General features: G+C 69.4%; 4 protein-coding genes across 10 annotated transcripts; 2 read left to right on the top strand and 2 right to left on the bottom strand.

Annotated features, from left to right (window-relative positions):
• Positions 1-210: 210 nt before the first annotated feature.
• On the bottom strand, positions 211-3,903 carry DBNDD1 (dysbindin domain containing 1). Of its 5 annotated transcripts, none has more exons than XM_052798112.1 (5): positions 3,764-3,903; positions 2,472-2,588; positions 1,399-1,560; positions 845-985; positions 211-767 (listed from the first exon to the last, which is right to left on the bottom strand). In XM_052798112.1, the coding sequence occupies exons 2-5, from the start codon at positions 2,518-2,520 to the stop codon at positions 607-609; spliced, it is 513 nt and encodes a 170-aa protein (XP_052654072.1). In that variant the 5' UTR covers positions 2,521-2,588; positions 3,764-3,903; the 3' UTR covers positions 211-606. The 5 variants fall into 5 exon arrangements, with proteins under 5 accessions (XP_052654072.1, XP_052654074.1, XP_052654073.1 ...); XM_052798114.1 differs by having other exon boundaries at positions 2,472-2,584; XM_052798113.1 differs by having other exon boundaries at positions 3,768-3,903.
• Positions 3,904-4,148: 245 nt separating this feature from the next.
• GAS8 (growth arrest specific 8) lies at positions 4,149-12,830 on the top strand. Of its 3 annotated transcripts, XM_052797172.1 has the most exons (11): positions 4,149-4,461; positions 5,033-5,125; positions 6,594-6,791; positions 6,988-7,194; positions 7,607-7,661; positions 8,297-8,502; positions 8,785-8,952; positions 9,279-9,365; positions 10,368-10,577; positions 11,845-11,910; positions 12,243-12,830. In XM_052797172.1, the coding sequence occupies exons 1-11, from the start codon at positions 4,459-4,461 to the stop codon at positions 12,390-12,392; spliced, it is 1,443 nt and encodes a 480-aa protein (XP_052653132.1). In that variant the 5' UTR covers positions 4,149-4,458; the 3' UTR covers positions 12,393-12,830. The 3 variants fall into 3 exon arrangements, with proteins under 3 accessions (XP_052653132.1, XP_052653133.1, XP_052653134.1); XM_052797173.1 differs by lacking the exons at positions 4,149-4,461; positions 5,033-5,125 and adding an exon at positions 5,132-5,247; XM_052797174.1 differs by lacking the exons at positions 4,149-4,461; positions 5,033-5,125; positions 6,594-6,791; positions 6,988-7,194 and having other exon boundaries at positions 7,615-7,661; positions 8,253-8,502.
• On the bottom strand, positions 12,812-17,409 carry LOC128146085 (cadherin-1-like). Its single transcript, XM_052797176.1, is given in 11 exon segments — positions 12,812-12,969; positions 13,182-13,317; positions 13,483-13,625; positions 14,950-15,039; positions 15,140-15,315; positions 15,404-15,452; positions 15,454-15,549; positions 15,621-15,776; positions 15,865-15,996; positions 16,131-16,250; positions 17,308-17,409. Coding segments are annotated over 11 exon segments (1,290 nt in total). The 3' UTR covers positions 12,812-12,879.
• CDH3 (cadherin 3) lies at positions 17,408-23,741 on the top strand. Its single transcript, XM_052797171.1, is given in 24 exon segments — positions 17,408-17,558; positions 19,633-19,811; positions 19,899-20,018; positions 20,234-20,389; positions 20,473-20,617; positions 20,756-20,931; positions 21,020-21,106; positions 21,109-21,168; positions 21,265-21,345; positions 21,347-21,376; positions 21,378-21,422; positions 21,424-21,453; positions 21,527-21,553; positions 21,555-21,587; positions 21,589-21,690; positions 21,692-21,774; positions 21,849-21,991; positions 22,190-22,287; positions 22,290-22,382; positions 22,385-22,418; positions 22,519-22,737; positions 22,858-22,988; positions 23,078-23,224; positions 23,317-23,741. Coding segments are annotated over 24 exon segments (2,583 nt in total). The 3' UTR covers positions 23,530-23,741.
• Positions 23,742-24,577: the final 836 nt, after the last annotated feature.

The raw sequence follows: 24,577 nt of genomic DNA, 5'->3' as shown, positions 1-24,577 counted from the left end.
AGCATTAACGAGGCCTCTTTCCGCAACCCACCACTCGTGTCCCTGCTTTGGTTCGGGGCGGGGGGGGACACGACGGCGAGCGGTCGCTCGGGGGTGGCGGGATGGGGGCTGCCCCCCCCCCCGGGATCTCCCCTGCCCCGTGCCGGTGATGCTCCCGGGCTTCCCCCCCCTCCCGCCCCGCGGCGACGGAGACCGGCAGAGGCAGGGCGGTGGAGGCTCGCTCGGTTTTACCGGAACACAGCACTGCTACATGAGAAGCGGGTGGGCACCGGCACCGGTACCGGTACCGGCCCCGCTCCAGTCGGGCTGGACGGTGCGTCCCGCCCGGGTCACCAGTCCCGGCAGCCGGGGCCGCGGGCAGCCCCGCGTCCCGGCGGGGGGGACCGGTTCCCCCTTCCCCGTGGCCCGGGGGGACAGCGGGCTTGCCTCCGCGGGGCTGGGGGCCACCTCTGCCTGGGGCCGGTTGCCCCCGCTGCAATAACAGTCCTGCACCCCGGGGTGTGTGTCCCCCCCGCCTCCGGCAGGGTGATGGGGATGGGCTCCGGTGTGCGTGTCTGTCCCCCCCGCCATCCCGGTGTGTGCCCCCCCTCGGGGCCGGTGCAGCCCCTAGGGCTCCCGCGGCCGTTCGGCGGGCAGGAAGGCGTCCGGGGGTCCCGGCGGCAGCTCCGGGTCGCTGAGGTGTTTCTTCTCCCGGCCCTGCTCCCGCGCTCGGGTCCAGGAGGGCGAGCGCAGGTATCCGGCCCGCGGCACCGCCTGCGGCTGCAGCCCTACGGGGACAGACGGCTCAAGGCCTGCCGGACGGCCGGGAAGGACGGACGGACGGACAACGGCCCCGCTCGCTCACCGCTGGGCGACTCTCCGGCCGCGTTCTCCTCGTCCGAGTCGGCGAAGACCTCGGCCAGCTCCTGGTCCGACATGTCGGTCAGCTCCGTCAGGTCCAGCAGGTCGAAGTGCACCTCCAGCGAGGAGACGCTGCTCAGGGGCTCTGCGGGCAGCCGGCGGTGCTGGGGGACCCGGCGGTGCTGGGGGACCCGGCCGCTGCCCGGCGCGAGGCCCCGGGGATGGGCTGCAGGCAGCGGGGGGGAGCCCTCGGTGGGGTGGGGGGGGGTCTGGCACTCAGGGGCTGGGGGAGATGAGGGGCTCGGTGGGGGCAATGACCAGCTCAGGGCTGGCAGGGGACCTTGGGGACAGGCAGGGACCCCAGGAGCAGGCAGGGGCTGGCAGGGACCTCAGGGGCAGGCAGGGGATGCCAGGGACAGGCAGGGACCCCAGGAGCAGGCAGGGGACCGCAGGGGCTGGCAGGGACCTTGGGGACAGGCAGGGGATGCTAAGGGCAGGCAGGGGACCCCAGGGGCAGGCAGGGGACAGGCAGGGCTGCCCGCGCAGGGCGGCACTCACGTCTGCGCTCAGTGACCTGCAGCAGGCCGGCGCTGGGGATGGGGATGCCGCCCTGCTCCTCCGCGGGGGCTCCGGGGGTCTCCTGGGCCGGCCCGTGGGTGGGGGTCCCAGCCGGGCGCTCCGGGGCCAGCACCTCCTTGCCGAGCTCTGCGATACCGGCACCTGCCGCGTCGGTGACGGCAGCTCCGTCCCGGTGCCCCGTCCAGCCCCCTCGGGGTGTCCCAGCCGAGGGGGACGGGAGCAGCGGGACCCCCAAGGGGGGGGCCGGGGGAACGGGCAGAGCTGCCCAGGACCCCGTGCCCCCGTGCCGGCAGCCGGCAGCCCTGTGCCCCCCGCCCCGCACAGCCCCTTTGTGTCGGTGAGACAAAAGCACGGCCTGTGCCGGAGCCCAGACAAGGGGCGGTTTGTCTCCCGGCAAAAGCCGGCGGGGCCGAGGCGACCGTGGTCGTGGCACAGCTCGTGGTCGTGGCACAGCCGTGCCTGGGCACCTCTCCGGGCACTGAGGGTGGGCAGGAGACCCTGCGTGCCCAGGGCAGCACCGGGCACCACCGCGCCTGGGCCCCCAGCCCACCCAGGGCCGGTGCTGGGGCAGGACGAAGCCGGCACCACACGCCACCGGGCCCTGCCATCACCGCGCTGCCGGAGGAGATGGCACGGGGACGGGCATCTCCTCCTTCCCTCCAGGATGGTGATGGTGGGGCAGGGGACAGAAGTCCCCCCAACCCAAAGGAGCCGGGATGGGGAAAGGGATGTTACGGGGGCGGTCGGTTCCTGTTCCTGGTACACGGAGCCACGGGACACCCGCACCCCTGCCTCGACACCGGCTCTGCCGCGTCCTCACCCCACAAGGTGGGACCAGGCACCCCGCACTGCCGGCACGTCCCTCCGGCCGGGAAACGGGGTCCTCACCCCGCTCCAATGCTGGGAAGAGCTCCCCGGGGGTTGCCCGCTCCTGCCATCCCACCCCACGCTCCGGTGGGTGACACGGCGGTGTCACCGCCTGGAGCGTGTTGTCCCCTGCCACCGGCAGCCTCCCGACCCCGCTCTCGCCCCCTCCCCGAGCCCCCACCCACCGGGGTGCTGGTCCCTGCCGCAGAAATCCCCTCTGGCCTCCGCCTGCATGGTCACGCCACGCTGCCGGCCACGCCGCCGGCCACGCCGCCCCGCTCCGGCCTGGGCTCACCGGCTGCCTGGCGGGGAACGGGGCCGGCATCAGGGCTCCCTCCCCGCACACCGCTCTGCTGACTCACGTCAAACCGCAGAGCCAGGCAGCAGCCGGCTCTTGCCACCCCACCGGCATCGGCCCCGCTCCTGGCCGGTGCCCGGGCCGGTGGCACCGTCCTCCCGCGTGGCTCTGAAGGGCCCGGTGCCCTCGGTGCCACGGGAGGGCACGGCCGGGGCTGCCACCGTGACAGGGGCTGCGGCACAGCCGCGTGCGGGGCACGTACGGGAGGGCATGTACAGGAGCCCCACTGCCACCCGTGTCACCGTGCAGGACCCCACCGCAGCCCCCCTCTAATACCGGGGACCCCCCCGGCTCCACCGGCACGGCCACCACCCCATCCCTGAGCGCCCCAGCCCTCCACGCTCCTCCACCAGCACCGGCACAGCTGCACGGGGGTGTCTGTGCCCCGGTACCCACCTCCCTGCCCGGCACCCCCCTGCACCTCAGCGTGCCCCAGGCACCCCGTGCCCTGGCCTGGCACCCCACTGCACCCCCACATCCCCTCGGCACCCCACTGCACCCCCACGTCACCTGGGCACCCCACCGTGCACCCCCACACCCCCTGGGCACCCCACCGTACCCCCACACCCCCTGGGCACCCCACTGCACACCCAGACCCCCATCCCAGACTCCCCCTGCACGCACTTGCCTGCACAGACACCCCCTGCCTGTGCTGTGTCCCCCCCCCCGCCCCCCGCCCCGGCCCCCAGGCCCCCATCCCACCGACCCCCACCCCTGCAGCCGGGCCCCCCCCAGCACAGCCCCACACGTACCCACACCGGGGCACACACACGCTCCCCCCATGCGCATCTGCCCCCCCCCTTGCACCCCCGCACCCTCATGCATACCCTCCCGCACCCCCCCAGCACCCCCCCTTGCACACAACCCCCCGCACCCCCAGCCAGAGCCCCCTGCACCCCCAATTCAACCCCCCCCGCTCACACCCCCCCTTGCATACCCCCCCTTGCACACACCCCCCTTGCACACCCCCCCTACATCTCCTTGTGCACCCCCGCCCCCCCCCCGCCCCGTACTCCCGCCCCGCGGGGCCCGCCCCGGTTCCGCCCGCCCCGGGGCCGCGGTGATGGGCGTACCGGTCCGTTCCCCGCTCCCCCCTCCGCCTACTGCCCCCGCCCTCACCTACGGTGCCGGTCGCTCCCGGAGCCTCCATGGGCCGGGGCCGGTGCCCGGTGCCGGTGCCGGTGCTGGGCGGGGCGGGCCCGGTGCCAGCCCGCAGCCCGCACCCTCCTGCCCGCCGCGGCGGGGGCGGGGCTGGGGGCGCGGTTAGGGGCGGGGCTGGGGAACAGGCCCCGCCTACCCCGGGGGACCGGGGACGGGGGACGGGGGACGGGGGACGGGGGGGGGGGTGGTGGGTGCGGAGAAAGACCCGGGGGGGCGGGAGGCACGGCGCGGGGGTGCGGAAGGGACCGGGGTGGGGGGAGAAGATCCGGGATGTAGAGGAGATCCGGGGGGGGCGGGGGGGGGAACCAGGGGAACCGGGGGTGCAGCGGGGACCCCGGGCGTGCGGAGGGGTCGCGGAGGGGAGTCGGGGCGGCGGGGGGACCGCAGCTGCCGGGGCCGGGGATGCCGGGGCGACCCGTGGCACGGGGCACAGCGGTGATCCCGGGGGGGTGCAGAGGGGTTGCGGGCCCGGGAATAGCGAGGACCCCCCCCCCCCGGCCCGGTCCGGCTCCCCCCGCCGGGCCCGGAGTAGGCCCCGCCGCCGTTGCTAGGGCGTGGCCCCGCGTTGCTAGGGGGCGTGTCCGTCCGCCGCGCAAATCTCGCGAGATCGGCCCGCCCGTTGCCTGGAGACCGCGGCGCCAGCGGCAGCCGCCATGGTGAGACCGGGACCGGGACAGGGACCGGGACCGGGACCGGGACCGAGCCCCGGGGCTGCGGGGGGGGGGGCGGCTCTGGGCCTGCTGCTGAAGGGTCCCCTGGAGCCGGGGGCTGCGGGCAGGGAGGGCGGCGGGGCCCGGCCCGGTCGGCTGTTGGGGAGGGAGGCCCGAGGGCGGCGGGGGGGCCGGCCCGGCCCGGCCCGCTTTTGGGGAGGGGAAAGGAGGGAGGGAGGGAGGGAGCCCCTTGGCGCCGTGCACAGCACTGCCGTGACACTCGTGAGGCTTTAGTGTGGGGACGTGCGTCTTGTGCCTGGGGGGCTTCGCTGCGGAGCTGAGCCGGCAGCGGCTGGGCATGAGCTACGGGTGTCCTGGGGGGGGTCTCAGAGGCTTCCAGGCTCCTCCCGGGGGGACCCTGGCTCCATCAGCCGGTGTTCCCTCCCTCTCACCCTTCTCATCCTGTCCCCGCCATGAGAGCGGGTATGCTTCGTGGCCTGGGAGCTCTGAGCGGCGCAGCTTCCCCCCGGCACCCGAGCCTCACGCGCACTTCATGCCTTTTGCTTGCTTTCCTTAGGGACCCAAAAAGAAAGTCGGAAAAAAAGGGAAAGGGAGCAAAGCTCCGGCAGTGGTGGATGCCTTGTCCCCGCAGGAGATGAGCAAGGAGCAGGTGAGAGATCCCCCGTCTCCCAGCCCACCCCCAGGCAGGAGGACGTCGCCGCTTGCAAGAACAGCGCTCGGGACCCCTGCTCGGCGTCTGGCTCCAGCTCCGGTGACAACAGGTGGCAGAAGGTGACGGAGACAAGCAGCCGGGGTTCATTTTGCTGCCTGACGCCTGTCTGGGCTGTGTGTGGGGGTTCTCACTGTTCCTGGAAGGAGCAGCCCCCTCATCCCACCCTCCCTTCTGCTGGTCTGTGCCCTCCAGCCCTGCGCCCTCGTTGTCTTCTCCCCGACTCTGTAATCCCGGCGGCCTTTTCAGCCGGGTGATGGCTCAGCCTGGAGCTCTGTGATTGCAGCCTGCTGCGCTCTCAGTCATGTCGCTGCTGGGGCGGGAGGCTCCCGTAGGCATGGGGAGGGCAGGCAGAGGTGGAAGGTGCAGCTGCTGCCCCTCGGTTGCTCCAAGTCCTGCTTGTTTTGCTGGGTGTCTTAGAAACAGAGGAGGAGATGTCCCTTACCTGGGGACCTTGCTCCTGGGATAAGATCTTGCACATCTCAGTGCAAGCAATGTGCCCAGGTGGCCGAGAAGGCCAACAGCATCCTGGCTTATATCAGAAATAGCGTGGCCAGCAGGACTAGGGGAGCGATTGTCCCCCTGTACTTAGCACTGGTGAGGCCGCGCCTCAAATACTGTGTTCAGTTTTGGGCCCCTCGCTACAAGAAAGACACTGAGGTGCTGGAGCGCGTCCAAAGAAGAGCAACGAAGCTGGTGAAGGGCCTGGAGTACAAGGAGAAGGGTCTAGAGAACTTGTGAGGAGCAGCTGAGGGAACTGGGGTTGTTTAGTCTGGAGAAAAAGGAGGCTGAGGGGAGACCTCATCGCTCTCTACAACTACCTGAAAGGAGGTTGTAGTGAGGTGGGGGTCGGTCTCTTCTCCCAAGTGATAGGACGAGGGGAAACAGCCTCAAATTGCACCAGGGGAGGTTTAGATTGGGTATTAGGAAGAATTTCATCACCAAAGGGGTTATTAAGCACTGGAACAGGCTGCCCAGGAAGCAGTTGAGTTACCGTCCCTGGAGGTATTTACAAGACTTGTAAACGTGGTGCTTAGGGACATGGTTTAGCGGTGGACTTGGCAGTGTTAGGTTTGCGGTTGGACTCGATGATCTCAAGGGTCTTTTCCAACCTCAACGATTCTATGATTCAGTAGTATTTAGGCACCTGAGAATGGTGTTACCAGACACTGAGAGACGGAATATCTGAGCCCAGGCTGCTTACAGTAGGGTAAGGTTTTGTTACTCCTTTTCCAGAGGCTGATAGGTTCTGTCAGGGCTCCTCCCCTTCTCTCCTGCACCTCTCCGTCCCAATAACAGCCACTGTGTCCTGCCAGGTTTGCAACACAACTTGCCATGGGTGTCTTGCAAAAGCATCTGTCCAAGTTCTCCTTTTCCCCCTACCTGGCTCTTCCTCTCGGCTTTGCAGCTGGAGAAGCATGTTGTGCGTCTCCGGGAGGAGCTGGACCGGGAACGGGAAGAGCGCAATTATTTCCAGCTGGAACGTGACAAAATTCACACCTTCTGGGAGATCACCCGCCGGCAGCTGGAGGAGAAGAGAGCAGAGCTGCGGAACAAGGACCGGGAGATGGAGGAGGCGGAGGAGCGGCATCAAGTGGAGATCAAGGTGGGAGGGGAGAAGGCTGGGAGGTGGTGTGAGAGCCCCAAGCTCCGGGTGAGCCTCGGGCAGCTCTGAGGAGGAGAGGGAAGGGGGAAGAGGAGGAGAAGCTGGGCACGATGCAAGCCAGGAGCGCCTCAGCCAATATCCCAGCTCCGTGTGTCTCCTGCTGAAGCACCTCACCCAGTCTGTGGCTTGTCTTTAGGTTTACAAACAGAAGGTGAAGCACTTGTTGTACGAACACCAGGAAAATCTCACTGAGCTGAGGGCGGAGGGCACCCTGTCCATGAAGAGGGCCCAGAAGGATCACTGGGCCCAGGAGATGGAGCTGCGTAAAGACATGCGCTCCTTGAAAGTGGAGCTGAAGGAGCAGGAGCTGGCCAACGAGGTGGTGGTGAAAAACATGCGCCTGGTACGTCTCTGGTGGGACCGGAGCCATGTGTGAGGTGCGTCTGCTGCAGAGGGAGGTGGTGGGGCTGCTGGCTGAGCCCTACCAGCCCTGGTGTGTGAGCGGGAGCCTGCCTCCCCAGCTCTCTCCGTGGGGTGGGATGGAGTTTCCCGCAGGTACCGATAACCGATGCACTTAGAGGCACTGGAAAGTCAGCGCAGGAATGGGGAGAAGGGATTCCTGGGGCAGTGACCCCCCCTTGCGCAGCAGGGAGCTGGGAGAGCAGCTGGAGAACCTGTGAGCTGCCGTTTGCATGGATAACATGGGACTGGTGCCATGGCAGGAGCCCTTCCCAGGGAGCAGGAGGGAATCCCTTGGGATGTGGCTGACTCAGGATTTGGTTGTCTGCCTCTAACACGTAGCTTCTCCCTAACAGAAACAAGAGGAGGAGATCACCCAGCTGTGCAACGACTTCGAGAGACAAGTGAAAGGTCAGGACGTGCACATGGGCCCTGCGTGAGCTCCCTTTGTCAGTATGCCGGGGAAGGTGCCTCTGAGCTCTGCTGCGCTGCCAGGCTCCCTGGCAGAGCCTCGAGCAGAAAGGGGGATGGTTTTCCCCCAGTTCTGCCTGGTTTTCCCCCAGTTCTTGCTCCTTCGTGCTCTGGGGCTGCCAGACCCCCAGCATCCTATGAACGGAATGAGGCCAAGCGCCTGTAGCGCAGGCTGAGGGGTGCAGGCAGGGCGCCTGTCGCTGCTGCCAGGCCCTACCGCTGAGCACAGCTGCCTGGCAGCGCTTCTCTGGGCTGCGGGGTGGGCTGGCTGAAGGAGCCCTTGCAGAGTCCTCGCTCCAGTGTCCTCCTCAGGGGACGTTTCAGGTTCTCACGGGCTGACTTGGAGCGTTTCCATGCCCTCTTTCCAAGGATGCTATTTCTGGGCTCTGCTCTCCGTGGTCCCAGCGTAACTGCTCCGCATGCTGGTGGCAGCTGCAGTGACGCTGCTAACAAGCATCTTGTCCTCCAGTAATGCCGCGGTGGCACGCGCCAGGCTGGCGCTGGCTAACGGAGCTGGGGTGCATTACACAGGGTCTCCAGGAGGTCCTCACTCAGCCCCCTGTGCGCTCCCCCAGAGATCGAGGCCAAGTACACCAAGAAGATGCAAGTGCTGCGGGACGAGCTTGACTTGCGGAGGAAGACCGAGATCCACGAGGTGGAGGAGAGGAAGAACAGCCAGATCAGCGAGCTGATGAGGAACCACGAGAAGGCCTTCAGTGACATCAAGAACTACTACAACGATATCACCCTCAAAAACCTGGCGCTCATCAGCTTGCTGAAGGTACTGCCTGCCCCCCTGCTGCAGCCTGCCTGGCCTGTGGGCTGTCACCGTTCCACCAAGGGACCAGTCCTGTGAGGATTTCACCCAGATCTGGCCAGTTCCGAGGTGGCGGTGTGGGTGCTGCTGGTCTCCTGAGGGTTGTACATCGTTACACGAGCGAAGCCCTTGAGCACAGGGAGATGTGTCTTGCTGGGCCAGTGGCAGGAGGGTGTCTGGAGGGTGTGGGAAGCTCTGAGGAGCTGGGCAGCCCCCAGGAGTTGGCACTTGTGTTCCCAAGAACAGGAGCAGATGGAGGAGATGAAGAAGAGAGAGAATCACTTGGAAAAGGAGAAGGCGGATGTGCTGCTCCAGAACAAGCAGCTGAAGGAGCCCCTGCAGCAGGCCCAGGAGCAGGTATCTGAGCTGCAGAAGAAGTTGGCCCACTACGATAAGGACAAGGAGGCCCTGACGGTGAGTGGCCAGCCCTGGCTCTTTCCTGGAGGGAGTCGCTCAGCAGTGACCTCTGCCGCTCCGCTCGGCCAGATTGCTGAGCAAAGTTCTTTGAGTCCCTTTCAGCTTAGCTGGGTGTTTATAACGTCTCAGGTGGGACTCCAGGGTCTCTGGCAGCAAGAAACCAGAGTAACCCCTGCTGCAGAGAGGGAAGGGAGTTGGTGTGGGTGTTGCCTGTTTTTTCTCATCCATATCTCTTTGCCGGTCACTCTCCTCCCTTGCCAAAACGCATCCCCTACACCTCCCAGAGAAACCTGTGCTCTTTAACTGTCCCTTCCTGCTCGCAGAACACAAAAGCCCGTCTGAAAGTCACCCAGAAGGAACTGAAGGATCTTCAGTGGGAACACGAAGTGCTGGAGCAGAGGTTCAGTAAGGTGAGAGCTGCAGGGGGGTCTGGGCACCCTGTTTCCCTCTCCAAACACTGTCCGTTCTGCAGAGCGCCGGGTGCAGGGACTCAGCAGAGGCTGCCTGGGCTGGGCTTAGCCAGGAGCTTTCCGAAGCTCTAATCCAGAGCCGTGTGATATCTGCTGCTTCCAACAAAGCTGCTCACAGCTTTGGCCTCTCCCACGGTCAGCAGACAGGCCTGGCCTTGTACTTTGCTAAGCAATCATGCACGCTCCGGCGGTCCCCTCCCGGCCTGCGAGGGACTGGCCGCAGCAGCGGCTCGGGGGCAGAGCTGTGGGGAGAGATGGCTGTGGGGCACCACCCCTAGCTGGAGCTCGCTCCCTCCTGCCGGCATTTGGGGGTCGCTCCCCCCACTTGCCGTGCTGGGGCGGTTCGGGATGAGTCCTGTTGACTGAGATCTCCCAGACTCGGCTTCTCCCCCCCCCAGCTAACCCAGATAAATCTATTGAGGCAAGAAAAGAGCTCATTTGCAATTCGTAGAAATCCCCAGGAATATGAACATTGATCTGAGGCCTCGTTAACAATCCATCATTAAGGCAGCAACATATTCAGTGCATTCAGAAATAGGCTGCGGAGGAGAGACTGTGTCCTAATTAGGACACTTATTAACTAGCTGTGAGCCAGGGACTCCTGCCAGCTGCGAGGAGAGGAAAGACCCCCCTGTGCCGTGGGGCCCTCTCCGAGGTCTAAAATGGTGCCGCAGCGAGCCTGTCAGCCTGTTCGGCTGTCAGGGGCATCCCGGGCCCGGAGGGGAGGGGGAAGCAGAAGTGCAGGTGCTGAGGAGGTGCCAGCCATGGCGGGAGGGAGGGCAAGAAGCTGCGCTCCAGCACCTGCCTTCCCCACGGGCTGCAGGTGCCGTGGGGAACGGCCGGGCTCTCGCCGGAGCAGGCAGGGCCGAGCTGCCTGACCTGTTTGCTGCCAGCCCGGGGGGTCCTGAGGGCGGTGTGAAGGCGTGCTGTCTTTGGGAACAGGTGCAGGCGGAACGGGATGAGCTCTATCAGAAGTTCACCAAAGCCATTAACGAGGTGCAGCAGAAGACGGGGTTCAAGAACCTGCTCCTGGAGCGCAAGCTGAAAGGACTCCTCAGCGTCCTGGAGAAAAAGGAGGTGGAGCTCAGCGAGGTCTTCGCAGCCTCCAGCCTCGACCCGGGCGCCCTCTCCTTGGTCTCGCACAAGCTGGAGGTACCGTGTGCTGACGGGGGGCCCTGCGAAGGCTGGCCTTGGGGGGCAGAGGCTGCTCGGGGGTGAACGCAGACCTTGGAGCGCGCAAGTCCCTGTCCTACATGGCTGTAGCTGCCACGTCACTCGTTCCCGGCACTCCCAGGGCCACACGCGGTGCCGCAGGGCACTCCAGCTTTCCCTCGAGAGCGGAGCGTGTGGGCGTCGGAGTTTGGCACTGATGTCTCCCTCAGGTGGGGCCTCTTTCAAGGAGAACGGCCCCAGGCTGAGCAGCGCTCACCAGCGCTCTGTGCTGCTGAGCAGCCGGCTGCTTGCGGGGTCCGTCAGCAACCCGGGGTGCTCTGTGCGTGGGGAGTCACAGCCGGTGAACCTTGCCTGGCCTCCCTTTCTGCAGAGACAGCATAGACAGGTTCCCAGGGGCTCTGCAAGGTCTGCCACGCTAAAAATAAGTACGCAGAAAGCCTCGGCGCGGAGAGCCGCATTCCTGGAGCCTGCCGCAGCCGTAACTGGAGAAGCAGCACTTGCTTTAGGTTGGGTTGAGATGCAGGGGACGTGAGTTCCACGCTCGGCTCGGCTACCACCCTGGTGCCCTCCCGCTTATCCCACACCAGCCCATCCTCTTCCAGGTCCCTTCTGCGGTGGGTGGGGGTGAAGCTCGCGGACACCCTCTTGCCGGGGTGCCCTGGGGATGCGCACAGCAGCAGCCGAGGCTCTGGGGCTGTAGGACAGGGCAGTGGATGTGTCACCTACTAGTAGGTGCCACAGCAGCAGGAAGGAAAACACATTCCTGGGAAGGCGTCACGGCGTCAAGCTCTCCCACAGCTGCTGGGGTCCTGGAATTCCTCTGCTCAGCTGCCTCCAGCATCTTCTCAGGGAGCCTCTCTCCCTGTAATTCCCCTGGTGCCGCGACGCGACGGCAGGGCGGTGCTGCCGGAGCAGGTGCTGCCGTCGGCCCCCCCCACCCTTGCAGCGGGTCAGACGATGACGGCAGGACTGTGCTGGCGTTCGTGTTGTCGGTCCGGGAGGTCCCTGTCCCTTGCCTCTGCCTGGGGCTGGCTGTCCCTGGCAGTGCTGGCTGGAAGAGAGCAGGGGGGTGGCCGCCTGCCAGGCCGTGCTGCGAGCCGCTCTGCTTGAGCCTGGCCCTGGTGCCAGCTCGGCCGCCGCGCAGCAGCTCTTCCGTGCGCTCTGCCACGCCGCTCTCGCCTGCGGCACGGCCGCCGTGCCCCCGGGGCCGGGCAGCCGTTGCCTGACACGCCGTCTCTCTTTGCAGGATGTGCTCAATTCCAAGAACACCACCATCAAAGACCTGCAGCTCCAGCTGGCCCGAGTCTGCAAGGTGAGGGAAGGGGCTGGGGCTGCCCTGTCCCCCACCCCCGGGTCAGGGCTGGGGGCTGTTGGGTGGTGGCTGTGGCTGTGCGGGGAGTGGGAACGGGACCTTCTGCTCCAGGCCTTGCACAGAGTGGAGGGAAGGGAACTCGCAGCAGGGCAGCTGAGCTGCTTCGTGCCCGGGGCCAGGCAGGACCCAGCCCAGGCTGCAGTTTCCCCTGTTTGCCCTGCGAAGGAAGGCATGTTGGGGTCCCCGTGCCTCGGGGAAGGGGGTGCTGGGAGCCCGTGCCCACGTGCGGAGGGTCTGGGCTTCGGGCTGACCGTGGGGCGCTTCTCTTGCAGGCACACAATGATATGCTGCAGACGTTCGAGGCAAAGCTGACGGCCTTCGGCATCCCCCTGGACAACCTGGGCTTCAAGCCCCTGGCGAGCCCGGTGCTGGGGCAGGCGCTGGGGCAGGGCCCCGCGGGACTCGTTGCCGTACCCACCTGATGCCAGCCAGCACCGAGGGACCGGCCGGTGCACCCATTGGTGCTCCGCACCATTAAACAGACCCCAATGAGCCTTCTGCAGGACCTGGAGGACCCTCTCTCTCCTCCCCGGGGGGACCTTTCCTCTGGAGCAGCCCCCCACTCCTGCCATGGGGTACACCAGCCACGGGCAGCTGCCAACCGGATCGGCTCTGACTGAGCAGTGCCAGCGCAGCCCGGGACCACGGCACAGCCAGAGGGCTCCCGGCATCCCACCTGCCGCACCGGGCTCGAGCGGGGGCCTGTGCGGGGTCCTCCCTTGCCCCTCTGCCTCCTGGGCTGGCCCCCCTGCCTGCACTGCCCCTGGGGCTCCCCTCCTTTCCCCCTCCAGAAGCCATGTGTGCACTGCCCCAGGAAGGTGATTTTTTTTGAGGCGAACGGTGCTGTTTGAAGCCTTTAATGGTGTCGGTGGCGTAGTTGCGTCCCTGGGGGGAGGACATGCCTTTCCCCTAACTGCCCCGGTACGTGGTGTAGGAGTAGGGGCTGATCAGCAGCGGGATGTGCAGCTTCTGGGCTGGGTCAGTGATGGTGAAGACAACCTGGGGGAGATCAAGGGGGGAGCTCAGCTAGCTGGAGCCGGACCCTGAGGGATGCTCAGAGCAGAGCTGGCAGTGCCGCAGGAGGGAGGCCAGGGCTGGCAGCTCCCTCAAGCCTGGCCGCGGCACCCGGACCCCTGCGGGCTTGTCCCTCTGCGGCTTTGGCCATGGCCGGCTCCCGTGCCCCCCGGTCCCCTGCTCCCTGCATTCTGTACCTCCACGAAGGGGTAGAAGCTGGTGTGCCCCTGGCCCTGCCAGTACGCCGCCGTCTCAAAGCGCAGCTTGTAGGTGCCGGCTTTCGCTTGCCCCCGAGCCAGGAGGGGCAGGCAGCGCCCATCCTCGTCCGTCCACCTGAAATCGGAAGGAGCAAGCCTTGCCACGCTGGCCGGCCCTAGCCACGAGGACCAGCCTTGCCGCCGGCAGCCGGTGGCTGTGCTGGGAGCCTTCAGCCGGCCGGCTCCTGGGGAACAGGCACCAGCATCCTCTGCCCCGTTTCGCTGCCGCCAGCTCTCCTACCTCTGCCCCAGCTCCGTCCACTGCAGCCCCGGTTCCTGCAGCTGGGCCAGGCGGATGACGAGGCCGGCTGCCGGCAGCCCCGTGACCGTGTTCAGCACGTGGGTGGTCAGGGAGCCGTTCACCGTCTCGGACATGCCTTCGGCCTGGGGCAGAGGAGTAAGCGGGGCTGGGATGCGTCCCGGCAGCACCGTCCGCCTCCCCCCTCTGCCGTGCTGCGGCAGGCAGTGCCGCAGCCGAGCCCCCGGGTGCCCCCGACCCCTCTCCGGAGGGGGCCCTTGGCCACGCTGCCTATGTGCCACCACCCTGCAGCCCCCCCTTCCCGGGCTGGCAGCCACGCAGCCGGGGCTGTCCCAGCAACAGCCCCCCTCTCCCCAGCACCCTGCTGCGCCCCAGGGCTGGGACACGGGCACCCACGTCCTTCCCATGCCGTGGGGCTCAGCTTCGCCGGGGCCGCGGTGCCGGAGCCCTGCCCGCAGCGGAGCGCTGCCGCTTGGGCACCGCTGCCACCGGCGGCGTGGGCGCCTGCCGGGTTCCTGCCTGGATGGAGGGCTGCGTGCCTGCAGCAGCACCGGGCTCCCCGCTCACCCTCCCGTCCCGGTGGGCCGTGGCGCGGCGGCAATGGTTGGCCAGGGTCCAGGGAGGAAGCAGCTCCGTCCCGGCAGCCCTGTCCCCGTCGCCTTCAATGTCACGTGCGGGCGGACATTAACCCTGCAAGCGCTCTATAACTGCCTGGGACGGGCAGCAAGCGCGGGGTCAAGGGACCCTTCCCCTCTGGGAGCCCCCAGGTTGTGCTTGGCAGGGTGGGAGCATGACCCGGGGGTTGCATCCTGCTGCTCCGGGGCTGCTGTCAGCTGGGCAGGGGCAGGCTATCTCCCTGGAGTGGGACCAGCTCTCGCTGCCATTCCGGCACCGGTTCCGGGCCTCGGCTGCCGGCTGAAGTGGGGATGCCGGAGAGGCACTATGGCGAGCACGGGCTGCCGGCTGCTTACCTGGCTCTCCTCTGTCCCACTCAGCCTGGGGCCCGCGGCCGGTGACACCGTGCAAAATGCCATCCCCTGCCCCGGCTGCCCTTCCCGGCACCGCAGCCTCTCCCCACGGAGCTGGCGAGGCTGGACGCCACCGCTATCCCGGCTCGGGGCCGCAGCAGGACCGGGCGCTCCTCCCCGGCTGGGCCGAGCTGGCGCAGGTGGCTTCCCACTGGGAGGTGCGCCCGGGAGCCCCGCCGGCACCCACGCGCCGGCACCACCGTGGCCCTGGGGTTGGTGGACCAGAGCCCGGCGGGACGTCGGGGCGCCGGGCCAGGAGGAGCCACGGCGGAGCTGCCACCCCAGCCTCGCCTCCCTCCCTGGAAAGCACCCGGAGCGTGTCGGCACGTGGGGGCTGCCAGGAGCAGGCAGCGGCTTCACCGTGGCCTAAGCCTGCCCGTCCGCCTGCCGTGGGGGCACGGGGGTGGGCTCGGCGCCTCACCTGCACTTTGATGAGGACGGTGGCGGTGGCCTGCAGCCCGTAGCCTCCCATGTCGGCCGCCTGGATCTCCAGGGTGTATTCGGGGACCGCCTGCGGCGAGAGGCTGTGTCACCCCCAAACAGGGGGTGAGAGCCAAGCTGAGGGGTGCGGGGGGTGACAGTGGGGCTGACGGGCCGTGCCCGGGGCTCACTTGTGCCACCAGTCCCGCCGCGGCCACGGAGATCACCCCGGTGCTGCTGCTGATGGCAAACATGCGGGGCTGGGGCTGGTCCGGCGTCTGGCGCAGGATGGAGTAGACCACGACTCCGTTGCTGGAGCTCACCGCGTCATCCGCGTCCGTGGCCAGCACTTGCAGCACGGGGGTGCCTGGGAGCGGGCAGTTATCGGTGACATCTCCACCGTCCCCCCCACTGCCACCTCAGCACTGCCTCCTACTCGGTGGCATCGGTCTCACCTGGCTCAGCCCCCTCTGCTACGGTGCCGTGGAAAACTGCCTCGGTGAAGACGGGGCCGGTTGTCGTTCTGGTCCGTCACGGTGATGATGATCTCCATGGGGTCCTCCACGGGCTGCCCGTTGGCCGCCACCGCGTGGGAGAAGAGCTGCGAGGGGCACCGTCAGCCCACGCGTGGCCCCAGGGACCATCCCCTCCCCATCCCGGCCCCCCACTCACGACGTATTTGTCGATCTTCTCCCGGTCCAGCGGCTTCGTCACCTCCAGCCACCCCGTCTCCCGCTCAATGATGAAGACACCCACGGGGGGGGTGTCCGCCCCCTGCCCCGTGATGCTGTAGAAAACCTTGGTCTCCTTGTCCTTGTTGGATTTGATCTGGTGGCGAGGCGGAGGGGGGGTTAGAGGGGTCCCGGTGCTCCAGGGACCCCCCTGCCCTGTGCCCTGTCCCCACGGGGCCGCATACCTGCACCAGCTGCTTGGGGAAGGGCCCCCGCTCGTTCTCGGGGCAGTTGATGGGGGGGATGACCCAGTCCCTCTTCTGCCGCCGGAGGCCATGGCCGGGCTCGGGGAAGGTCAGCACATCAGGTGCTGCGTCCTGCGGGACAGAGAGCGGGACTGAGGTTCAATGCGGGGGGGCAGAGCTCTGCCCAGGGGCTGCAGGGGGACTGTCCCGCTCACCCCCACCCCGCAGACGTGCAGCAGCCCCTGGCCCCATCAGGACGGTCCTACCGGCAGCAGGAGGAGGAGGAGGGCGAAGGTGCAGAGTGACATGGCTCCGGCTGCAGGGGCTGCTCCTCTGGGCGCCAGCTGGGGACCTTCCCTGCGGCCAGCTGTGACCTTGGCCGAGTCCTGTCGGGAAAAAGCCAAGCGCCAGCCCACGGGTGCCAGCACGCGCGGGCGAGGGCCCCGCTGCCACCGCCAGCCCTGGAGGGGTGCCCGGGAGGGACGCAAGCGGGGGGCCCGGGGCTCAAGATGCTGCTCCGGGCTGGGGGGCAGGGGGACACACAACGGAACCCAGGACCCCAGGAGCACCCCAGGGCACTGGACACCCCACCCCAGCGGGGGCCGGGGTGCACACATGGCCCCACCTCGGGGTCCTGCTTTGCTCTGGGGGTCCCATGCACCCAAAGGTGGGGGGGGGGGTCCAGGCCCCCCAGCATGCCCGACCAGCAGCACCTGATGGGGGGCAGGGGGGGAACACAGCACCGGGGATGCCCGATGCATTGCGGGGTGCCGAGGACCACCCCCGGGGAGCTGAGCCCCCTCCGTTGGACCCTCGGAGCCCCCCCACCCGGCACGGTGCGACCCCCAGGCGATGCCCGGCACCGGCAGGGTGCTGGGGAGGGGGCAACGCTGCGGCTGGTGCCAGATGAGACCCCCCCGGCGGGGGTGAGTACCCCGACCCCCCGCCCCCGGCAGGGTGGGCCCGGGGGTGCTGGGAGAGCCCCCGCCGCAGGGTGCCGGGTCCCCGGGTGGCGGGGAGGAGGGGGTCTCCGGGGGTCCCCAAGAGCCGCAGCCCAGCCCCGGGCAGGGGGACAAGTCGCCCCGGCAGGGGCTCAGCCCCGGTATGGGGCCGGCACCGGGGCCGGGGGGAGCCGCGAGGGCGGCGGGTCGCAGCGCTCGCAGGTATCGGGGAGGTACCGGGGGCGCCCGGAGACACGTGGAGGGACACACGGCGGTACCGGCATCGCGCCCGGTAATACCGGGATGCCCGGGCGGTGCCTACGGGACCGCGCAGAGGCACCGGGGAGAACAGCGGCGGGGAGACGGAGGCACCGGGAGGGCCGCACGGAGGAACCGGGGGGTGCCGGGCGGGGGGGGGGACGGCACCGGGGGGACACCGGGGGCCGCTCTCCGGGGCGGGGCGGGGCGGGGCGGGGCGGTACCTGCGCGGCCGCCGCCTCACCTGGACCGGCGCGCTGCAGCGGGCGGGGCGGGGCGGGGCGGGGCGGGGCGGGGCGGGCGGCGACCGGAGCGACGGCGGCGGCGGCGGCGGTGAACGGGCCATGCGGGGGCCGCGCTCCGGGCTCTGCCCGCTCCTCTTCAGCCTCCTCCTCCTCCTCCTCCCGTTCCTGCCGGCGGCCGCCGCGCTCGCCGCCCCCCCGGCCCGGCCGTGCGTCCCCCTGGGGCTGCGCCGGGGGCCGCTCCCGGCACCAGGTAACCGGCGCCGTCGGGGCGCGGCTTCTCCCGGGACCCCCCCCCACACCTCCCCCGGGGTGTGCGGCGGGGGGAACCGGCCGTACGGGATCGGGACCGGGATCGGGACCGGGGCGCCGGTGGGGCGGGCGGGCCGGGCCCTCGGGGGCGGCGGGGCCCCACCTCGCTGCCGTGTGCGGCCCCGCTCTGCCCCCCCCCCCCCCCCGGCTTCTGGGGCTGGCTCTGTGGCCGGCCGGGCTCCCCGAGCCGTGGGGCTGGGTCCTGGGGCGGGATGTGGGGCCGGCTGTGCCCCCCCCCCCCCCCCCGCCGCCCCGGGGGTCGGTGCTTTTCGGGGGGAGCTGGCACTGCCTAGGGTGTGGGGCTGGCCGGGGTCCCCGGGATGTGGGGCTGGGACATGGGGCGAGCCCTTTCCTGGGTGTGGGGCTGAGCTGTGGGGCTGGCCGGGCTCCTGCGGTATAGGGCTGTGCCCCCCCCCCCCACGGGCCGTGGGGCTGGCGGTGCCCGGTCTCCCCGTCTGGCCCCACCGGGGCCGGTGGCGGCTGATGCCGGCGCTGGCGCCTCTGGTCCAGCCACGGGGCACCCGCGGGGAGCCGCCGGGACAGGGCTGGGTCCCCGCAGGGTGGGTGTCCGGCGCCAGGCTGGCGATGGGGCTGGGTGCCCCAGGGCCACCCTTCTCTGGCCGTGGGCAGGAACGTGGTGCCGTGGGCTGCAGAGTCCGGCCGACCTGGCCCGAGGCCGGGCAGGGGTTCGCCGCCGCTGGCTCTCGGCCCGGTGCCGGCGGTGCCCAGGGGCAGCGCGTGTTGCCTGGGCCTGTCCGCCCTGTTCGCTCGGCGGCATCCCCAGGGAGCGGGGCTGCTCGGGAACCGTGGCCGGAGCCAGCGCTCGCCTAATGGCCGTGGAGCACTAAAAGCACTCCTTGGCGGTAAGTGCTCTCGCCGTGCCAGGAGAGGCCCTGACCTCCGCCTGCCTCGCACGCCGCATCCCGCTTCCTTCGGCCAAGCCAGCCGGGAGGCTCCTGCCAGGCTGCCAGGAGCGGAGATGGGCTCTGCCGAGCTCCCGCCGCGGGCAGGGGCTGGGGTCCGGCCACGCCGCTGCGAAACCCCTCCGTGGGCAGCACGTGGGCCAGGCACCGGCCGTGCGGCTCCACCGCTGCACCGAGCGGGCACGGTTCCATGTGGGCTCTGCACCGGGGGACACGAGGGCATGGTGGGCTTCGGCTCTCCGAGCCGGGGCTGGAGCGAGGCTGCGGACCCGGACCCCGGTGTGCCACTCGGCCCTTTCGTGGGGAGCAGCGACGCATGCCGCAGCTGGGGAGCGGGGCTGGGGACTCGCGTGGTGGGTGCTGGGGGTCCCCCCCGGGGTCCTCGCACCCTGGCCCTGCTTGCCAGGGTGGCTGGGGCCCTTTGGGCCCCACCGATGTCCCTTATCGATGTCCCTTATCGCAGCCATCGTGGCTGGGAGGGGCCCTCGGCACTGCCCTCCAGGCACGGGGGCCCTTGCCCCAGGGCTCGCTTCCCACCCTGGTGTGGGGCAGCCGTGGGGCACAGCTCTCCTTGCCCCGTTCCACGTCTCCCCCCCTGCTCCCGCAACCCCCCCAGCCCCGCTCCCCGTCCCCTCCTGGCTCTCACGGCCGCTCAGCCTCCGGAGCTGGCTTAGCTCCGCTAATCCCCTAATCCTGCCTCCCGGCCGGGGGTGCAGGGGCCTGGGCCGTATCCAGCGCAGGGGATGCAGCGTGGTCCTGGGTGGGGGGGTGGGGGCCGTGCTGTGCCCCTTATCCTGGCCGTGGGGGGCTGGGAGCCCTGAGGGGGGTGACACACCAGGTGGGGGGCTGGGGCAGGGCTCTGCCTGCCCAGGAATTTCCCGTCATCTATGAAACAAAGCCGAAACCTCCGCCGCGCTCCTGTGCCGCTCCCATGCCGCTCCCGGCATCCCCTGCCTAATCTGCCATCCCCTGCCTGATCTGCCTCAGGAGGCTGGGGGGGGGGTGCAGGGTCCTGGGGCTGGGAGCTGCTGGGACAGGGGGGCTGGGGGACGGGTCCCTCCCCAGCCACCCTCACCCCCCACCCTCTCGCAGCGATCTCCGGAGGCTGCGCGGGGCCGGATGGGACCGAGGAGCCCGACGTCGGGGTGCAGGAGGATGGGGGTCCCGTATGGCTGCCGGGGGTGGGCAGGGTGCTCGCTGTCCCCCCCCGGGATGCTGCCGGCCGGTCAGACCCTGCCCCGGTTCCTGTGCAGAGCAGGCACTCCCCCCAGGTAACGCTGCCCAGCTGCCCCCCAACCCTGTCCCCCCCCCCCCCCCCACCGCCAGCTGCACCCTCACCATGCCCCCCCATCCCGCAGGAGCTCCCCGAGGCCCCCAGGGCTCGCGCCGCTCCCAGGAGACGGAAGAGGGACTGGGTGATCCCCCCCATCAAGGTTCCCGAAAATGAGAGGGGTCCCTTCCCCAAAAAGCTGGTTCAGGTATGGGGTGGGGGGGTCAGTCGGGTTGGGCGCAGATGTGGGTGCTGGGGGGGGTCCATCCCCCTCGCCTCTGGGCGAGGGGCTGGGGCTGGGCATGGCTGGGCACGTCGAGGGTGGGAGCGATGCTGGCAGTGGCCGCCCCCCCGCATCGGGGCAGGGTGTGATGCCGCTGGGGGGGCGCGGGTACTGACCCCCCTCCCCGTGTCTCCTCCCAGATCAAATCCAACCGGGACAGAGACACCAAGATCTTCTACAGCATCACGGGGCAGGGGGCGGACACCCCCCCCGAGGGCATCTTCACCATCGAGAAGGAGTCGGGCTGGATGAAGGTGACGCAGCCGCTGGACCGGGAGCGCATCGACAAGTATCACGTAGGTCCCTGCCGGGGCGGGTTGCCGTGGTGTGCCGGCATGCCGTACCAGCCCCCCCCCGGCTCACCCCCTCCACCTCACAGCTCTTCTCCCACGCCGTGTCCGAGAACGGCAAACCGGTGGAGGAGCCGATGGAGATCATAGTCACGGTGACGGACCAGAACGACAACAAGCCCCAGTTCACGCAGGAGGTCTTCAGGGGCTCCGTGCCGGAGGGCGCTTTGCCGGGTAGGACCCCGTGCCGTGGGGAAGCTCTGCCTCCCGCCGGCCACATCCCTTGGGGAGAGCCCTGGCACCATCCCCGTGGGACGTGTGGGTACAAGTCCCCTCCACCCACCCCACTCACCGGGACGTCCCCGTCCCCAGGCACCTCCGTGATGCAGGTGACCGCCACGGACGCAGACGACGCGGTGGAGACCTACAACGGCGTCATCGCCTACTCCATCCTCAGCCAGGAGCCGCGGGAGCCCCATCCCCACATGTTCACCGTCAACAGGGCCACCGGCACCCTCAGCGTCATCGCCAGCGGCCTCGACCGGGAGGTGGGCTCTGCGGCACCGCGGGGCGGGCAGCCCTGGTCCCGGGCGGGGGGGCTGATGGGGTGCGCATCTGTCTGTCTGTCCGCTGCAGCGCGTGCGGGAGTACACGCTGACCGTGCAGGCGGCCGACCTGGACGGCGAGGGTCTGACCACGACGGCGCTGGCGGTGATTGAGATCGCCTGGCGGTGATTGAGATCGCGGATGTCAATGACAACGCCCCCGAGTTCGACCCCAAAACGGTAACGTGGGGTCCCCCCCCACCCCCGGCAGGACTCTCTCCCCGCAGGCCAGCGCCCGCCGGGCTGCGGCACTGACGGTGGGCCCCGCACCCGCAGTACGAGGCGGCCGTGCCGGAGAACGAGGCCGGGCGGGAGGTGGCCCGGCTGGCCGTCACCGACCTGGATGAGCCGAGCACCGCCGGCGTGGCGAGCCGTCTACTCCATCCTGCGCGGGCAACGAGGGAGGTGCCTTCACCATCGTCACCGACCCCCGCCAGCAACGAGGGCGTCCTCCGCACCGCCAAGGTGCGTGTCCCCCTCCGTGTCCCCCCCCTCGCTGCCCGCAGTGGGGTGCTGCCCGTCCCCTCCCCTCTCCCAGGGTCTGGACTACGAGGCCAAGAAGCAGGTTCGTGCTCCACGTGGCCGTGGCCAACGAGGCCCCCCTTCGCCGTGAAGCTGCCGACGGCCACCGCCACGGTGACGGTCAACGTGGAGGATGTCAACGAGGCGCCCGTCTTCGACCCACCGGTGCAGCTCGCCCGGGGTGCCGGAGGACGTGCCGCCGGGGCAGACCCTTGCCTCCTGCACGGCCCAGGACCCCGACAAGGCCCAGGGACAGAGGATCAAGTGAGCGGGGCTGGGGTTGGGGTCAGGGTCTGGGGGGGTCCCTGCCGTGGCACTAGCTCCCCTCTGCCCCCCAGGTACCTGGTGGGGCATGACCCGGCAGGCTGGCTGGCCGTGCACCCCGAGAACGGCCTCGTGACGGCACGGGACCACCTGGACCGCGAGTCCCCCTTCGTCAAGAACAGCACCTACGCCGCCGTGCTGCTGGCCGTGGACGATGGTGAGGGCCGTGAAAGGGGCCCTTGTTCCCGCCGTCCCGCGTGAGGGACACGTGCTGCCGTCACCAGGAACCACATCCCGGCTCTGCCATGGAGCGGTGCCGGGGGCTGCCTGTCCCCACCCCGGCTCGGGGCATCCCTGTGCCCATGAGGGTCCTGGTTTTGGGGATCCCCCCCTCCAGCATGGCTCCTCCCCGCAGGCTCGCCGCCCGCCACGGGCACCGGCAGCCTGCTCCTCACCCTGCTCGACGTGAACGACCACGGCCCTGAAGCCGAGCCCCGGGACATCACCGTCTGCAAACCGCAGCCCCCCAGCCCCAGGTCCTCACCATCACCGACAGGGACCTGCCCCCCAACACCGGCCCCTTCCGCGCCGAGCTCAGCCACGGCTCGGGGGGACAGCTGGGGCCGCGGAGGTCGGCGACGAAGGTAAGGCTTGGGGGCGATGCTCGGCGCGAGGCAGGCTCTGCCGCAGCGGCGTTACCGGTGCGCTCCACCACGGGTCACCCGCGGTACCGGTCTTGTGCAGGTGACACCGTCACCCTGCGGCTGGTGGCACCGCTGGAGCCGGACCTCTACAGCGTCTACCTGCGGCTCCTCGACCGGCCCGGCAAAGCCCAGCTCACCGTCATCACCGCGCGGGTCTGCGACTGCGAGGGGCCGGCGCAGAGCTGTCCCCAGAGATCCCAGCCCGCCACCGGCCTGCCCTTCGTCCTTGCCGCCCTGGGCGCTCTCCTGGCCTTGCTGCGTGAGTGGGGGGGTCCCGGGGTTCCCAGTGCTGTGGGGCTGCACCCCCCCCCGCCACCCCCGTGGGGCAGAGGCTGGGGGGATGTCCCCGCTGATGCCAATGCCCATGCCCCCCCCACAGTCATCCTGCTGCTGCTGCTGCTCTTCATGAGGAGGAGGAAGGTGACGAAGGAGCCGCTGCTGCTGCCTGAGGATGACACACGGGACAACGTCTTTTACTATGGGGAGGAGGGCGGTGGGGAGGAGGACCAGGTGGGTCTGTCGGGGGTCTGGGGGGGGACCGGTGCCAGCGCAGGCACCCTGACCTTGCCCCTCTCCATCATGTCCCCCCTGCTCCCCAGGACTACGACCTGCGGCAGCTGCACCGGGGCCTGGACGCCCGCCCCGAGGTGCTGCTCCGCAACGACGTGGCTCCCACCCTCCTGCCGGCCCCCCAGTACCGGCCCCGTCCTGCCAACCCCGATGACATTGGCACCTTCATCGAGGAGGTGAGCCCCATTCCCCCCTACCCGTGCCGGCACCCTTGGGACACCCCCCAGCCCAGCGGGAATGGGTGCTGACCCCTCTGCTCCCCCCCCAGAACCTGAAAGCGGCCGACACGGACCCCACGGCCCCCCCCTACGACTCCCTGCTGGTGTTCGACTACGAGGGCAGCGGCTCGGAGGCCACCTCGCTCAGCTCCCTCAACTCCTCTGCCTCCGACCGCGACCAGGACTACGACTACCTCAACGACTGGGGCAGCCGCTTCAAGAAGCTGGCAGACCTCTACGGCGGCGGGGAGGAGGATGACTAGGACCCCCCCCCTCCCCACCCCACGCCTTACCGCTGCCCGTGCCTTGGGGCTGCCCCCTCCCGCCGTGCCCCCCCCCACCTCGGCGGCAGCCCCCTCACCTTCCCCTCCTGTATTTTTCTTGTTTTTATTTTTTTTTTGTTTTTTTTAATGTATGAAATAAAGGTAGTGTAACGCTACGGACGAGGTGAGCGGGTGCTGGTGTAAGTTTTAATAAAGGATGTGGTTTCTTTTTTTTTTTAGATGCTCCAGCCTCTGCGTGGCTTTGTGCCCTGGGAGAGGTCCCGGGGGAGCTGCTGCCCACCCCGGGGGTTGGTGTTGACCCCAGCCCCGCTGTGGCCCCCTCAGACCCCCCCCTTGCCCGCAGCAGTGCCTGGCTGCTCCCCACCCCAGCGCGCTACCTGCAGGCATGGCTGCAGCATCGCCCACGGCCCCCCCCCCACCCCCGGCAGCGGGGGCTCCCGCAGGGTGCCCTTGTCCCCATGGGGTGCAGTGTGGGTGGGCACGGGCAGGGCACTGAACCCCCCCACCCTGCAGGAGCAGCACCAGTGGCACTGGGCGTTCATGGTGCCAAATCCCTCCCGGCCTCACAATTCCCCCCCCTGTGCCGGGGCAGCCGGAGACCCTGCCCACCTGCAGCCCCCCCCCCCCCCCGAGTGCCACCCTGTCCCCCCGGGGTGACCATCACCCCACGCGTGGCGGGGCAGCCCCCAGCCCCCCGCTCCCCCCCGCAGCCACCCCCAGCACCGGCCGGACTCTGCCCCACGCCGAAGCCCCGGGAGCCGTGGGGTGGCCGGTGGCCCCGGGGGGGGGTCCCCGGGGGTTTCTCCGGGCCGGGACAGGGGGGGAGGAGGGGAGAGGTGCTGGAGGGGACGGGGGGTGCAGCAGCAGCCGGGGGGGGGGGGGGGGCGTGGACCCCCTCCTTCTGGCGTGGGGCCCCCGGGGCGCGACGTTTGTGCCCCGCATAGCCGGGACCCGCGGGGGCCGTGGGGGTGGGTGCGTCCCGGGAGTCCCCCGGCTCCTACACCCCCCCCCCCCCAAAGCTCCCACC

The sequence above is a fragment of the Harpia harpyja genome, chromosome 9 (assembly GCF_026419915.1).
Source record: "Harpia harpyja isolate bHarHar1 chromosome 9, bHarHar1 primary haplotype, whole genome shotgun sequence".
NCBI lineage: Eukaryota > Metazoa > Chordata > Aves > Accipitriformes > Accipitridae > Harpia > Harpia harpyja.
The sequence above is the reverse complement of the archived record's forward strand: the minus strand, read 5'-3'. Positions and strand labels throughout refer to the sequence as shown.

Coding starts and splice junctions, on each gene's coding strand:
- DBNDD1 (XM_052798112.1), bottom strand. CDS start 2,520: ATGCAGGCGGAGGCCAGAGGGGATTTCTGCGGCAGGGACCAGCACCCC. Junction 986..1,398: donor GCAGGTCACTGAGCGCAGAC/GTGAGTGCCGCC, acceptor GGCTGCCCGCAG/AGCCCCTGAGCAGCGTCTCC. Junction 768..844: donor GGCCGGAGAGTCGCCCAGCG/GTGAGCGAGCGG, acceptor CTGTCCCCGTAG/GGCTGCAGCCGCAGGCGGTG.
- GAS8 (XM_052797172.1), top strand. Junction 5,126..6,593: donor AGGAGATGAGCAAGGAGCAG/GTGAGAGATCCC, acceptor TCGGCTTTGCAG/CTGGAGAAGCATGTTGTGCG. Junction 7,662..8,296: donor CTTCGAGAGACAAGTGAAAG/GTCAGGACGTGC, acceptor GCGCTCCCCCAG/AGATCGAGGCCAAGTACACC.